The sequence below is a fragment of the Mesoplodon densirostris genome, chromosome 2 (genome assembly GCF_025265405.1).
Source record: "Mesoplodon densirostris isolate mMesDen1 chromosome 2, mMesDen1 primary haplotype, whole genome shotgun sequence".
NCBI classification, from domain to species: Eukaryota; Metazoa; Chordata; class Mammalia; order Artiodactyla; family Ziphiidae; genus Mesoplodon; species Mesoplodon densirostris.
This window is the reverse complement of record NC_082662.1, coordinates 62,163,589-62,176,319: the sequence shown is the minus strand read 5'-3', so window position 1 is coordinate 62,176,319 and position 12,731 is coordinate 62,163,589. Positions and strand designations below refer to the sequence as shown.

At 34.6% G+C, this 12,731-nt stretch overlaps 1 protein-coding gene and 1 long non-coding RNA gene across 5 annotated transcripts in view; one reads left to right on the top strand and one right to left on the bottom strand.

Moving 5' to 3' along the window:
* LRRC7 (leucine rich repeat containing 7) overlaps positions 1 to 12,731 on the bottom strand; it is a 497,427-nt gene that overhangs the window by 119,437 nt on the left and 365,259 nt on the right. Inside the window, exon 11 of the mRNA XM_060089953.1 lies at positions 10,284 to 10,356. Coding sequence (XP_059945936.1) covers positions 10,284 to 10,356 — 73 coding nt within the window. The remainder of the gene's footprint in view (positions 1 to 10,283; positions 10,357 to 12,731) is intronic.
* Positions 1 to 12,731, top strand: part of LOC132483978 (uncharacterized) — a 163,143-nt gene that overhangs the window by 136,832 nt on the left and 13,580 nt on the right. The window lies entirely within an intron of this gene.

Sequence of the window (12,731 nt, the reverse complement as noted above, 5' to 3'; positions counted from 1 at the left end):
TGCCAGGAAAGGGAACACTCCCTGTTCACACTCAGAAGAAATTCACTTAGTAGTGCACTGTGGGGGGAAAAGTCAGTGCTAAAAGGGGGTGGTGACAGGAGGTCATGATGATCATGCTCATTAAAGATGAAAAATTTGCATTATGGAGAGGTTGGAATAAGTTCACAAGTCTGTGTACAAGTAGGTAAATCAAGTCCCATCATTCATGGGTCAGGGAAGAATCTAATTCAGTCAAGTTCAGTCTGACCCTGATCAGGGTAACTCATGATTTATGGTCCTTAACAGCTTCAACTGGTTAGAACCCAGAAGTTCTGAAACACAGTATTCAGCTGTGAATAATAGCTCTTAGGCAAATGCTTTTCCTTTTGCATAGCCAAGTCATATTACTTTTCCACAGGCCTTAGTTTCTTTGTATTTGCAGTGAGGATACTAGTAATTCCTGCCTCATGCAGTTTCTCTGAGTATTTCATGAAATACTGTAAGTAAAGAACTTAGCACAATACCGGCCATAAAATACACACTCAGGAAATATTTTCTCTTTTTATTAGTGAACCCTGAGAAATTAATTTCTAAAGCCTTTGAGGCCCACACATGCAGGGGTGGTCATGTCAATGGGTACCAGACATACATGGCTGTGTGACTCGGTATGTATGCATTGGTTGTGGCAGAAACCAATGTATGTGGAAAACCCAGTAACAGATTATTTGTTTCTTAAAAAAAAGTCCAGCACAGTGTCATACACATATAATACACTAAGAAAATTTGGTAGAATTGAATGAAAGAGGTTTCTATCTATGGTTTGTGGTCATGTACTCAGCAAGTGGTCATGAAAGTACGAGTGATTTTTAAAAATAAAAACTAGTGAGACAGTGGCATGTACATATATACACTACCAAATGTAAAACTGATAGCTAGTGGGAAGCAGCCGCATAGCACAGGGAGATCAGCTCTGTGCTTTGTGACCACCTAGAGGGGTGGGATAGGGAGGGTGGAAAGGAGAGAGATGCAAGAGGGAGGAGATATGGGAACATATGTATACGTATAGCTGATTCACTTTGTTATAAAGCAGAAACTAACACACCATTGTAAAGCAATTATACTCCAGCAAAGATGTTAAAAAAGTAAAACTTCAGATGTATGTTCAGAGGTAGAAGTCAAAGAATTAAACAATTAAATAATATAATTAAGGTTTCTTATTTTTCTTTCTTTTATAAAAACATTTTTGAAGTTAGTCTTGAATCATAGTAAGGCACTCCTTACTTTGCACAGATTTCAGTTATCATGGTTTCCTTGAATAACATTAGTCTCCCAACAACATTGCTCAAATTTCAGTTACCTCAGTATATTAACTGTGAGTAACTGCCTAAAGTAAAAACTTTGCTGCTAACTCTTCAGTCCACAAATTGCTGTGTAAATAACAGATGTACATCATGATCAGTGACTAGTCATATTACTTTTTTGAGTTTGTCAGTGATCAGCCTCTGCATATCCACTATTCAGTTCACACACAGACAGTAAGTCTTGTAGTTATGTTGCCTTCTTGTCAATCGGCTATAGAGAGATACTATAAGCACCATAATTTAACATTTAAAGTGCTACTCCTGTTGGATAATGCTCTTCGTCATCTTATTGCTCTTGGGGATTTAGATGAAAATGTGAAAATTTGCTTTTTATCACCAAGAACAACTTCATTAATCCAACCAGTGGACCAAGGAGTTATTTCAACTTTGAAGGCCTGTTATCTTACACAGACTTTTGAAGAGGCTATTGATGCTACAACTGGAGATCATACAGCTGAGTTTTGGAAGAAATATGACATAAAGCATTCAATTGAAAATATTCAAACATCAGGTCAGGAAGTAACAGCAAGTAATACTCATGCATTGTAGCAGAAACTTTTAGCACACTGTGCAAATAACTTGGCAGGATTTGAACTGAACATACATGGGATTATAGAAGAAACAGCTGACTATGGGAATGCTGCCTGCCACTATTTGAGAGCCTGTAGATCTGCTGCCAGAGGAACTTAGTGAAGGAAAACTTGTTGACATCAATGAGGAAAGTGGTTGTAATGAAAAAGATGAAGATGTCTCAGAGGAAGTGACCCTGACAATAAACTTTACATTAAAGGAACTCTCAGAGATATTTCATGATATTGAAAGCACAAAGGATAAAAGTTTGGAAGCTGATCCAAGCTTAAAAGGAGGATGACAATTCACTGACTCATAGAAAAGATATTCATTCTGAATTACAACTTACACAATGAAAAGAAGGCAAGCACTGTTCAAAATAATTTTGATAAGCTTTTTTTAAAAAAAAACCCACTTTAATTCTTGATGCTCCTAATGTTTACAATGACTGTGTATTAAATCCATGTTGATTTATTATTTTTCCATTTCTCTATACATTTATAACCAATAGCAATAGTACTTAATGTTTGAAAAGGTTTAAAGATTTTTTGCCAGAACAATCATAATTTCCTCCATTGATTCTTAAGACTATTTTGCATAGTTTCAGTGTGCGTGGTTGTTTTCATAGTCCCCACTACTGTGCAAAGTGAGGACTTCCTACAATAAAAAGACAACATTTTTACTGCATCATGGGCTATACTGAATTATAATTTATAGCCTGAAAGTATTTTATATTTTTGGGTTACAAAGAAAATCTATTATGTGCAAAACACATTCTTCAATGATCTCTGAATTCAAAGGATTCAAACTCAAAATCTAACAGTCCAGCTGACTTTATTGATGGTTATCTTGTTATAAATCACCTAAGGTATTTTAATACAGGATCCTATATGAATACAGTTGTACCACATTTACTCAGATTATCACTGGAATTCAAAAGATAGACCAAAATTAGTGAAATAAATCTGACAGAGAAAGACAAATACCATACAATTTCACTTATATGTGAAATCTAAAAACAAAAATAAGCAAAAAAAAAAAAAAAAAACCACAGCAAGCTCATATATGCAGTGAACAGTTTGGTGGTTGCCAGGAGTAGCGGATAGGGGGTAGAAAAAATGGGTGAAGGTGACTAAAAGGGATCAACTCCCCATTATAAAATAAATAAGTCATGGGGATGTAATGTATGGCATCATATAGTTATCAATACTGTACTTGAAAGTTGCTGAGAGTAGATCTTAAAAGTTCTCATCACAAGAAAAAGGTAACTATGTATGGTGAAAAATGTTAAGTAGATTTACTGTGGTGATCATTTTGCAATACATACTAATATGGAATCATCCTGCTGTACATCTGAAACTACATTACCCTTTGTACAAAAAAAAAAAAGATAGACCAAAAGCTACCTTTTTTAGAAGTTTTCTCTATAGTCTATAATAGTACACATTAAAAGTGAAAACAGCTGCAAAGGAAGTATAAAGTACTTCAAAGCAGTGCTTCCCAAACTTTAGTGTGCATATGAATCACCAGCAGAACTTGCTAAAATGCAGATTCAGTGATTTGGGGTGGGGCCCAGATTCTGCATTTGAAGCAAGCTAGTGGGTGATGTAGAAGCTCCTGGTCCTGTGACCATACATTTTTAAATAAAGTACTTGCAAATATGGCAAGAGTAACATTAAAAAACACACACACACACAGATGGAGAGATATACCATGTTCTTGGCTTGGAAGATTCAACATTGTGAAAATGACTTTACTATCCAAAGCAATATACAGAATCAATGAAATCCCTACCAAACTACCAATGGCATTTTTCACAGAACTAGAGTAAAAAATTTCTCAATTTGTATGGAAACACAAAAGACCCCAAATAGCCAAAGCAATCTTGAGAAAGAAAAACAGGGCTGGAGGAATAAAGCTCCTGGACTTCAGACTATACTACAAAGCTACAAAGTAATCAAGACAGTATGGTACTGGCACAAAAACAGAAATATAGATCAATGGAACAGGATAGAAACCCCAGAGATAAACCCATGGTCACCTTATTTGTGACAAAGGAGGCAAGAATATACAATGGAGAAAAGACAGCCTCTTCAATAAGTGGTGCTGGGAAAACTGGACAGCTACATGTAAAAGAATGAAATTAGAACACTCCCAAACACCACACATGAGAATAAACTCAAAATGGATTAAAGACCTAAATTTAAGGCCAGACACTATAAAACTCTTAGAGGAAAACATAGGCAGAACACTCTATGACATAAATCATAGCAAGATCCTTTTTGACCCACCTCCTAGAGAAATGGAAATAAAAACAAAAATAAACAAATGGGACCTAATGAAACTTAAAAACTTTTGCACAGCAAAGGAAGCAATAAACAAGATGAAAAGACAACCCCCAGAATGAGAGAAAATATTTGCAAGTGAAGCAACTGACAAATGACTAATCTCCAAAATATACAAGCAGCTCATGCAACTCAATATCAAAAAAAGAAACAGCCCAATCCAAAAATGGGCAGAAGACCTAAATCGACATTTCTCCAAAGAAGATATACAGATTGCCAACATGAAAGAATGCTCAACGTCACTAATCATTATAGAAATGTAAATCAAAGCTACAATGAGGTATCACTTCACACCAGTCAGAATGGCCATCATCAAAAAATCTACAAACAATAAATGCTGGAGAGGGTGTGGAGAAAGGGAACCCTCTTGCACTGTTGGTGGGAATGTAAATTGATACTGCCACTATGGAGAACAGTATGGAGGTTCCTTTAAAAAACTAAAATTAGAACTACCATATGACCCAGCAATCCCACTACTGGGCATATACCCAGAGAAAACCATAATTCAAAAAGACACATGTACCACAGTGTTCATTGCAGCACTATTTACAATAGCCAGGACATGGAAGCAACCTAAGTGTCCATCAACAGATGAATGGATAAAGAAGATGTGGCATACATATACAATGGAATATTACTCAGCCATAAAAAGAAATGAAATTGAGTTATTTGTAATAAGGTGGATGGACCTAGATTCTATCATACAGAATGAAGTTAAGTCAGAAAGAGAAAAACAAATACTGTATGCTAGCACACATATATGGAATCTAAAAAAAAAAAAAAAAAAAAGGTTCTGAACAACCCAGGGGCAGGACAGGAATAAAGATGCAGACATAGAAAATGGGCTTGAGGACACGGGGAGGGGGAAGGGTAAGCTGGGACGAAGTGAGAGAGTGGCATGGACATATATACACTACCAAATTTAAAATAGATAGCTAGAGCCGCATAGCACAGGGAGATCAGCTCGGTGCTTTGTGACCCCCTGGAGGGGTAGGATAGGGAGGGTGGGAGGGAGGGAGACGTAAGAGGGAAGGGATGTGGGAACAGATGTATATGTATGACTGATTCACTTTGTTATAAAGCAAAAACTAATAAAAAAATAAAAATAATAAATAAAATAGATAGCTAGTGGGAAGCAGCTGCATAGCACAGGGAGATCAGCTCAGTGCTTTGTGAACACCTAGAGGGGTGGGGTAGGGAGGGTGGGAGGGAGACACAAGAAGGTGGGGATATGGTGATATATATGTATACATATAGCTGATTCAATTTGTTATACAGCAGAAACTAACACAAAATTGTAAAGCAGTTATACTCCAATAAAGATATTAAACACACACACACACACACACACAAAAGATATGTCAATGATGGCTAAAATTCATGTATAAATATTATAAGAGTTGTGTTCGGTAAGGTTTTACCTTAGATCACATATCAGTACAAGCAACACTACTCCAAGTAGTAATGCCTGACATTAAACAACAGCAACAATATTGACTTAATTTTCTAAAAACAGTCTCCACATTTTTCTCTACTTTAGTTTGGTCTTTATGAATCAGTCTTGGATGAGAAGATATTACTGTATCATTAACCCTCAATTACCTAGCTAATGGGGAAGAGGAATTGTGAATATACTACATAGATAATCTATGATTAAACTTTAACATCATTTATGACCATTAGAAACCATTAGATACCATTAAATCTTCTATTAATGTAGATGCTAATAAACATAAAAATAAATGACTTTGGGCTTCACTTTCTTAGTTCACTTTTAACTCTTAACAGAAGTAATGTAATTCCGTGAAAATGTTCAGACAGGCTTGGGTTCCAATTCTAGTGTGGCCACTTAATATCTGAGTGAACTTTATCTACTTATTAATCCCTGTTTTTTAATCTATAAAATTGGTTGATAATGCCTGATATGTAGAGTATCAGTGAGGATTCAATGTATGCTACCTTGCTAGCACATTGACCTTGGACTTCCCAGCTTCTAGAACTCTGAGAAATAAATTTCTGCTGTTTTAGTCACCCAGTCTATGCTACTTTGTTATGGCAGCCTGTGCAGTATAAGACAATGCATTATTATCATATTTGTAAATAAGTATAAAACATTTTTCTTGTTAAGAACTGGATCTTTCATTCATGTTATATTACTAATCCTTACACAGATGAACATAAGAAAAATCAATCAATAAATGTTTTTTTGCTTATTATTATTGATGACTATTATAATTTATTGAAGACTATCTAACACTCAGTCTCACAATAACCTCAGAGATGTATTATTTCCATTTTACAGATGAGAAAACTACAGCTCTGAGATGTGAAATGACGTGTCCAAGGTCAATTAGTTAATGAGTGGAGAAGCCAGTCTAGTTCCAAGTCTTGCAAATATTCCCCTGTGCCATACTGCCTAGGTACAATGAAAAGATTAAACATGTTCAAGACATGATACCAACATTTAAGGAGCCCATATACTAGTTGGGAGGGAATGACATTATAATTTAAAGGTAAATGATGATACAAAAGATAAATAAGAGACTTATTGGTGGAAATGTAAATTGATACAGCCACTATGGAGAACAGTATGGAGGTTCCTTAAAAAACTAAAAATAGAACTACCATACGACCCAGCAATCCCACTGCTGGGCATATACCCGTAGAAAACCATAGTTCAAAAAGAGTCATGTACTACAATGTTCATTGTAGCACTATTTACAATAGACAGGACGTGGAAGCAACTTAAGTGTCTATTGACAGATGAATGGATAAAGAAGATGTGGCACATATATACAATGGAATATTACTCAGTCATAAAAAAGAAACAAAATTGAGTTATTTGTAGTGAGGTGGATGGACCTAGAGTCTATCATACAGAATGAAGTAAGTCAGAAAGAGAAAAACAAATACCATATATTAATGTATATATCTGGAATCTAGAAAAAATGGTACACATGAACCAGTTTGCAAGGCAGAAATAGAGACGCATATGTAGAAAACAAATGTATGGACACCAAGGGGGGAAAGCGGGGATGGGGCGTGGTGGTGGTGGGATGAATTGGGAGATTGGGATTGACATGTATACATTAATATGTATAAAATAGATAACTAATAAGAACCTGCTGTATCATAAATAAATAAATAAATAAATAAATAAAATTAAATTTTCAAAAAAGAAGCGACATAGGTCAATTAGCAGCTTAGATTTGAAATCTGATAACTTCTCTCAGCCTCTGTTTCTGTATCTGTTGATGGGGAGATAATAATACACATTGAATAGTGTTGATGGGGCCTTTAAATAAGAATACATGTAAAGCACCAAACATGGTATCTGGCACAATATGAGCAAACACAAAAAGTTGTTTGTTACTATTTTCATTGTACATTCAATTATTAGAGTGGCTGGAACTCCTAGGCACAACTTAAGGTTCAACAACAAAAATAACTAATTTTACAAGTCATTTGGTACAAAAGTCATGGATGTTGAGAAATGAATTCTTTCAGCAATTTTTACTAGTTGGACTATTAAAAATTAATAAAGATAAGCCTAACCTATTGAAACATTCGATGTGCAGAATGAGAATATTTTTGGTCACTGCAGCTGATCTGAACATTTTGGTGCACAGAGTTCTAGGTAGAATGTCTCATAATAAAATAAAGACCATTTCACTACTTACAGAACACTTTCTGCATGTGATCTGGGGTGCCATTAAATAGGATTCTAATCAAATTTTATCTCTAGCCTTGAACTAAATCTCTGATCTATCAGTTCTGAATTCCCTAAAGAAAGCAAAGCCATTATATCATTATTATTATTTTTACTTCATACAGGTTGTTTATTAAGGTATACTATAAAATTTTAGAAATTTAGTTTATTTTTTGCCACAAGTGCTACCTTGAAGTGAGAACATATTAGACAACGGCTGTCACAATTTTACCATCCAAGACATGATGTATTATAGAACTGAAATCTTCAAACTTTTTCATTTTAGGACCTCTTTACACTCTTAAAAATCATTGGTAATCTTAAAGTACTTTTAAAAATATGGTTTATACCTATTGGTATCTATAATATTATAAATTAAAAGAGGCATTTAAAATAGTTATTTATTATTCATTCTTAAATAACAATAATAAACCCATGACATGTTAATGTAGGTAACACATTTTTATAAAAGTAAGTATACTTTCCAAAACAAAAACCTTTAGTGAGAAGAGTGGCTTTTTTATTTTTGTGAATCTCTTCAATGTTTAGCTTAATAGAAGGCAACTGTATTCTCATATCTGCTTTGTATTCAATTTGTTGTGGTATATTGTTTTGATTAAGTTATACATAAAAAAGTCCAAACTCACACAGATAGGTAGTTGGAAAAGGAAGGAGTATTTTCATGGTCTTTTTGGATAATTGTGATTATTCTTTGATACTACACCCAAACTCAACAAATGGCAGTCTTTTTAGGGGATACAGTAATTGCCATGTAGAATCTGAAATACATCAATGAACTTTTCTTACTTTTCATACCAATACATTAAAATCAACTAATCTTTTTGCACTTTGAATGGGTCTATTTCTCATGTGTGATTTTGTAGCTCACGCATTGGTCATTTGGAAAGTGTTGCTTCACTGAGTTGAACAGATTTTCCAAATGTTGACACATTTCATATTACAATATCAACAAATCACATTCATTATTACACCAGTGATATCACACCAGTCTTATCAGGAAAGGCTTTAAATATTGGGAAGCTGTCAAACTCATAGTGGCAGATACAAATTTTCCAAAATTCTAATTTTTACTTGATAGCTCAAATTTCACTGTTGGCAACAAATTCTGTCAGTTGTTTTCCTTGAAGGACAAGCTCACTTTGTTCATTTTTGACAAGATGTTTGCCAAATACTCAAGTCTGAGTAACCACAGTTTGTCAGTCATTCTTCCTTTTTTTAAAATAGTCTTTATTTTTATAGCCATTTTAGGTTCACAGCAAAACTGAGCAGAATGTAGAGATTTCGCATATACTTCCTACTGTTTTTTTTATTCTGCCTTTTTTAATTGTAATAAAATATAGTCATATAGTCCATTTCTTTAACACTTCCCCTAATGGCTTTATATGAGTGTCAAAACATCAAATTGTAGACTTTAAATATATGCAGTTTATTGTACATCAATTATAGCTAATAAATGTTTTTCTTAAAAAAAGCTAGGCTTTCTCCCTACCACCCCAAGTACACCCAAATCTGTTAAATTATGGATTTATATAATTCTTCACATGAAATGTGGGGCAAGATTCCTGTAAAATGGCCTTACATAATGTGAGAATAAAGACAGCTTATTGATTTCTCACTTTACACAAGTTGTAAACAAAAGAATTTCAGTGCAACACTGATAATAACATACATATGTTTCTTAAAGAACTGTAAATCAAACATTAATGGCAACATAAAATTAGAAATAAATCACTCTCAAATAAATGGAATATATTTTGTCTTTAAAAGGCAATGATGACCTTTCACCTTGCAGCTTTTTAAAATGCAAGCTAAAACAGATGCTTATCTCCTTAAAGTCTAAAAATACATTAAGTTTCCACAAATATCAAATTTTACTAACAGTGTAGTGGTAACATATACATAATGCAGATCTTATAAAAATTGATTTGGTTTTGTAAGACATAAGTGAATTTAGAGCTGTTAGTCAAAAACATCAAATTAATAGTATCTGGAAAATTACAGGCAATGGTATAATTGAAGGTCTGGGTAATCAATTTGCTTATGAAAGAGTGATGGTTAAGTATTTCTTACGATATTATCAATATATAGTTGGGTGTCAATGCAGTGTCTAAATATAAAACTAAATTAAGATAAATTATATACAAATATATAACTAAATAAAATGTGGTCTAAAATGAGTTTACATATGAACAAAATTATTGATATCTCTAGCAGAAAATGTGTGAAAGTAGAAAACTCAATATATTCTTTTGTTTCTGGCTTTAGAGAGACTGACTGGTATGAAACTTTGTCACTTACTTTCCGATTGTATTGGGTAGCATTGTAAGTTGATTGTCATCTACTTTTAGGGTAGTTAGTTTTTTCAACAAACCTAAAACAGAGAAGAAGATATATTAATATATAAGAATAGATTTCTGACAAAAAATACAATATAAAAGGAATTGCTTTTTATGAGTTGTAGTCCTGATCAAACTACTGCCCCTGCCCACCAGTGAAGCCAGAGGGGGGCTGACAGTCTCAACATCACTTGATTGGGTGATGAATGTTTGTCATGCTAATTGGCTGCACTCTACTTATATCAACCTACAAGCTGATATTCGTGTGTCTAGTTTTAACCTTCCAGTTACAAAAAATTTACTTACATCAATGAGAGTTCAAGTACATTGATGGAGACAATAAAGAAAACATAGGGCTCCATTGAAACCTGAGTTGGCAGTACTACTACCACATTTCCCTTTTCTATTATGCAGCAAATGGACCAGATGAAACTTTTCAAGCCAGCTGTGTTCGGTATTTAATTAACCCATAAGCACTAATAACTAACATTCCTGTTGAATTGAAAACAAATCTGAATTAAGCCTAATAATCAACAAATGGGTACTGAAGTACTGCAGTGTAATGGTTATAATTATTGACTTGGAAAATTACAACATATGACTTCATACTCTTTCTGTTACCATAAATTCTTGACTTGGATCAGCAGTAAGCACAAAAACTTGTAGTTTTTAATCTATCAAGTAGAACTGGTCAAGAATTGAAGTTCCAACTATTTATATTTCAGTGTCTGATTTATGCCCTCCATACCCTTACTGCTTGATCTACTCCTACTCTCAGGGTTTCAAAGAGCAAAAACCACAGAGTAATTGAAGAACAGCTTCCTTTACCCAGCCGTAACAGAACCCATTGTATCAATATGGCTTAAATAGCTAAAATCCAAGACAAAGCATTAACAGTGGCTAATTCTTTTTTTACATTGGAACTATAGATATACACTATAGATGACTTGTTTTGCAGAAAACTTGTTCTGATGGATATAGTAGCTTCCATGGTTGAAAGCGTTTGGGAAATCTAAATTAAACAAAATCAACCAGATTTCTTTAATGAAGTTTTTCTAGGAATTTTTAATATGCTAATATAACAGGGTGACACTAAAATTATCGGGCAACTTGTGTGTATGCACAGAGTATCTTGTATAGTGGTGTTTTGCGAACATGCTCTCAGAAGCACTGCTATAGCTCATGCCTACTCACCTCAAGTATTTTAAGCATACCTTAAAGGCAAAAAGTAAGTCACAAGAAGTCTGAAATAAAGCCATTGTTGCACTTTAAGTTTCACTATGCTCAGTTACGTATTCTGCAGAAGCACTCAGAATTTCTGCTCCGGTGGAGAGAAATGTTATCACTATCAGACTGCTGTGAGAAAATACCTACAATATTTGGAGATTAATACATCAGCTTGTGCTGTTAGGATACATGGCTGAAAAGAGTAGCACCTGAGAAAGAAGACAATTCTCACTGGGGTAATTAATCTCTGAAATTTGAATACCCACTGCCATATTCATCTATGCTCAAAGGGTGACTGAATCACTTTAGCTTCTCTGGTGCATGTGTAAAAAACTATAGACCTTGGAAATATAAAAGAACTCCTGAGCTTGTTCATCAATTGTGAAAAGACAACAGGGGACTATGAATTACAGCTAACTTTTTTATGAGTTGTAGTCCTGATCAAACTACTGCCCCTGCCCACCAGTGGAGCCAGAGGAGGGCTGACAGTCTCAACATCGCTTGATTCGGTCACGAGAAATTTTGGGCTGGGTTACAGATGGCTCTGCAAACATGAAACCAGGTTGCAAAGCAGTCTTTAAGAGAATCACAGTTCCTAGGTCTGAAGTAGTGGTGAGAAAATTTCGAGGCAGGATAGGGATGAAGGCCAAAAGATTGATGCAACAGATTTTTTTTGAAGAATGGAGTAGTGGCTCTGAAAATTGACAGAAGCTTCTATAGCTTTAAAGGTTGAAGTGAGTTAGGGCTCCCTTCTTAGTTCCACGTCTGTGGACTTAAGGGAACTTCACTCATTTGTGGTGTGGCTACTTTGTCACTCACATAAATGTATCCCTTTGGACACATTCTGGAGCTTCTGTAGGAATCTGGTTGTCCTTGGAATGGAAATAGGCCACCAGCCTCAGCTCTGTTGCTCATGAATTCCTCTTGCAGATAAATACTACATAGCTATATCATATCTGCTTGGACTCTCTTCTACCCTCAGGCACCAAAGGTACTTTATCCTATTTCTTCCTCAATTCCCCACCTCTTTATCCTATATTCCCAACTCAGATATACTGAAGAGGAAGAAAAAGGAGGGCTTTTTTGGCTATGATTTTAGCTACTTATATATAAATATATAATAAGCAGTAATGTATTAAACATTAATATCAAAGATAGCTAATGTTTACATGGCATTTACCCT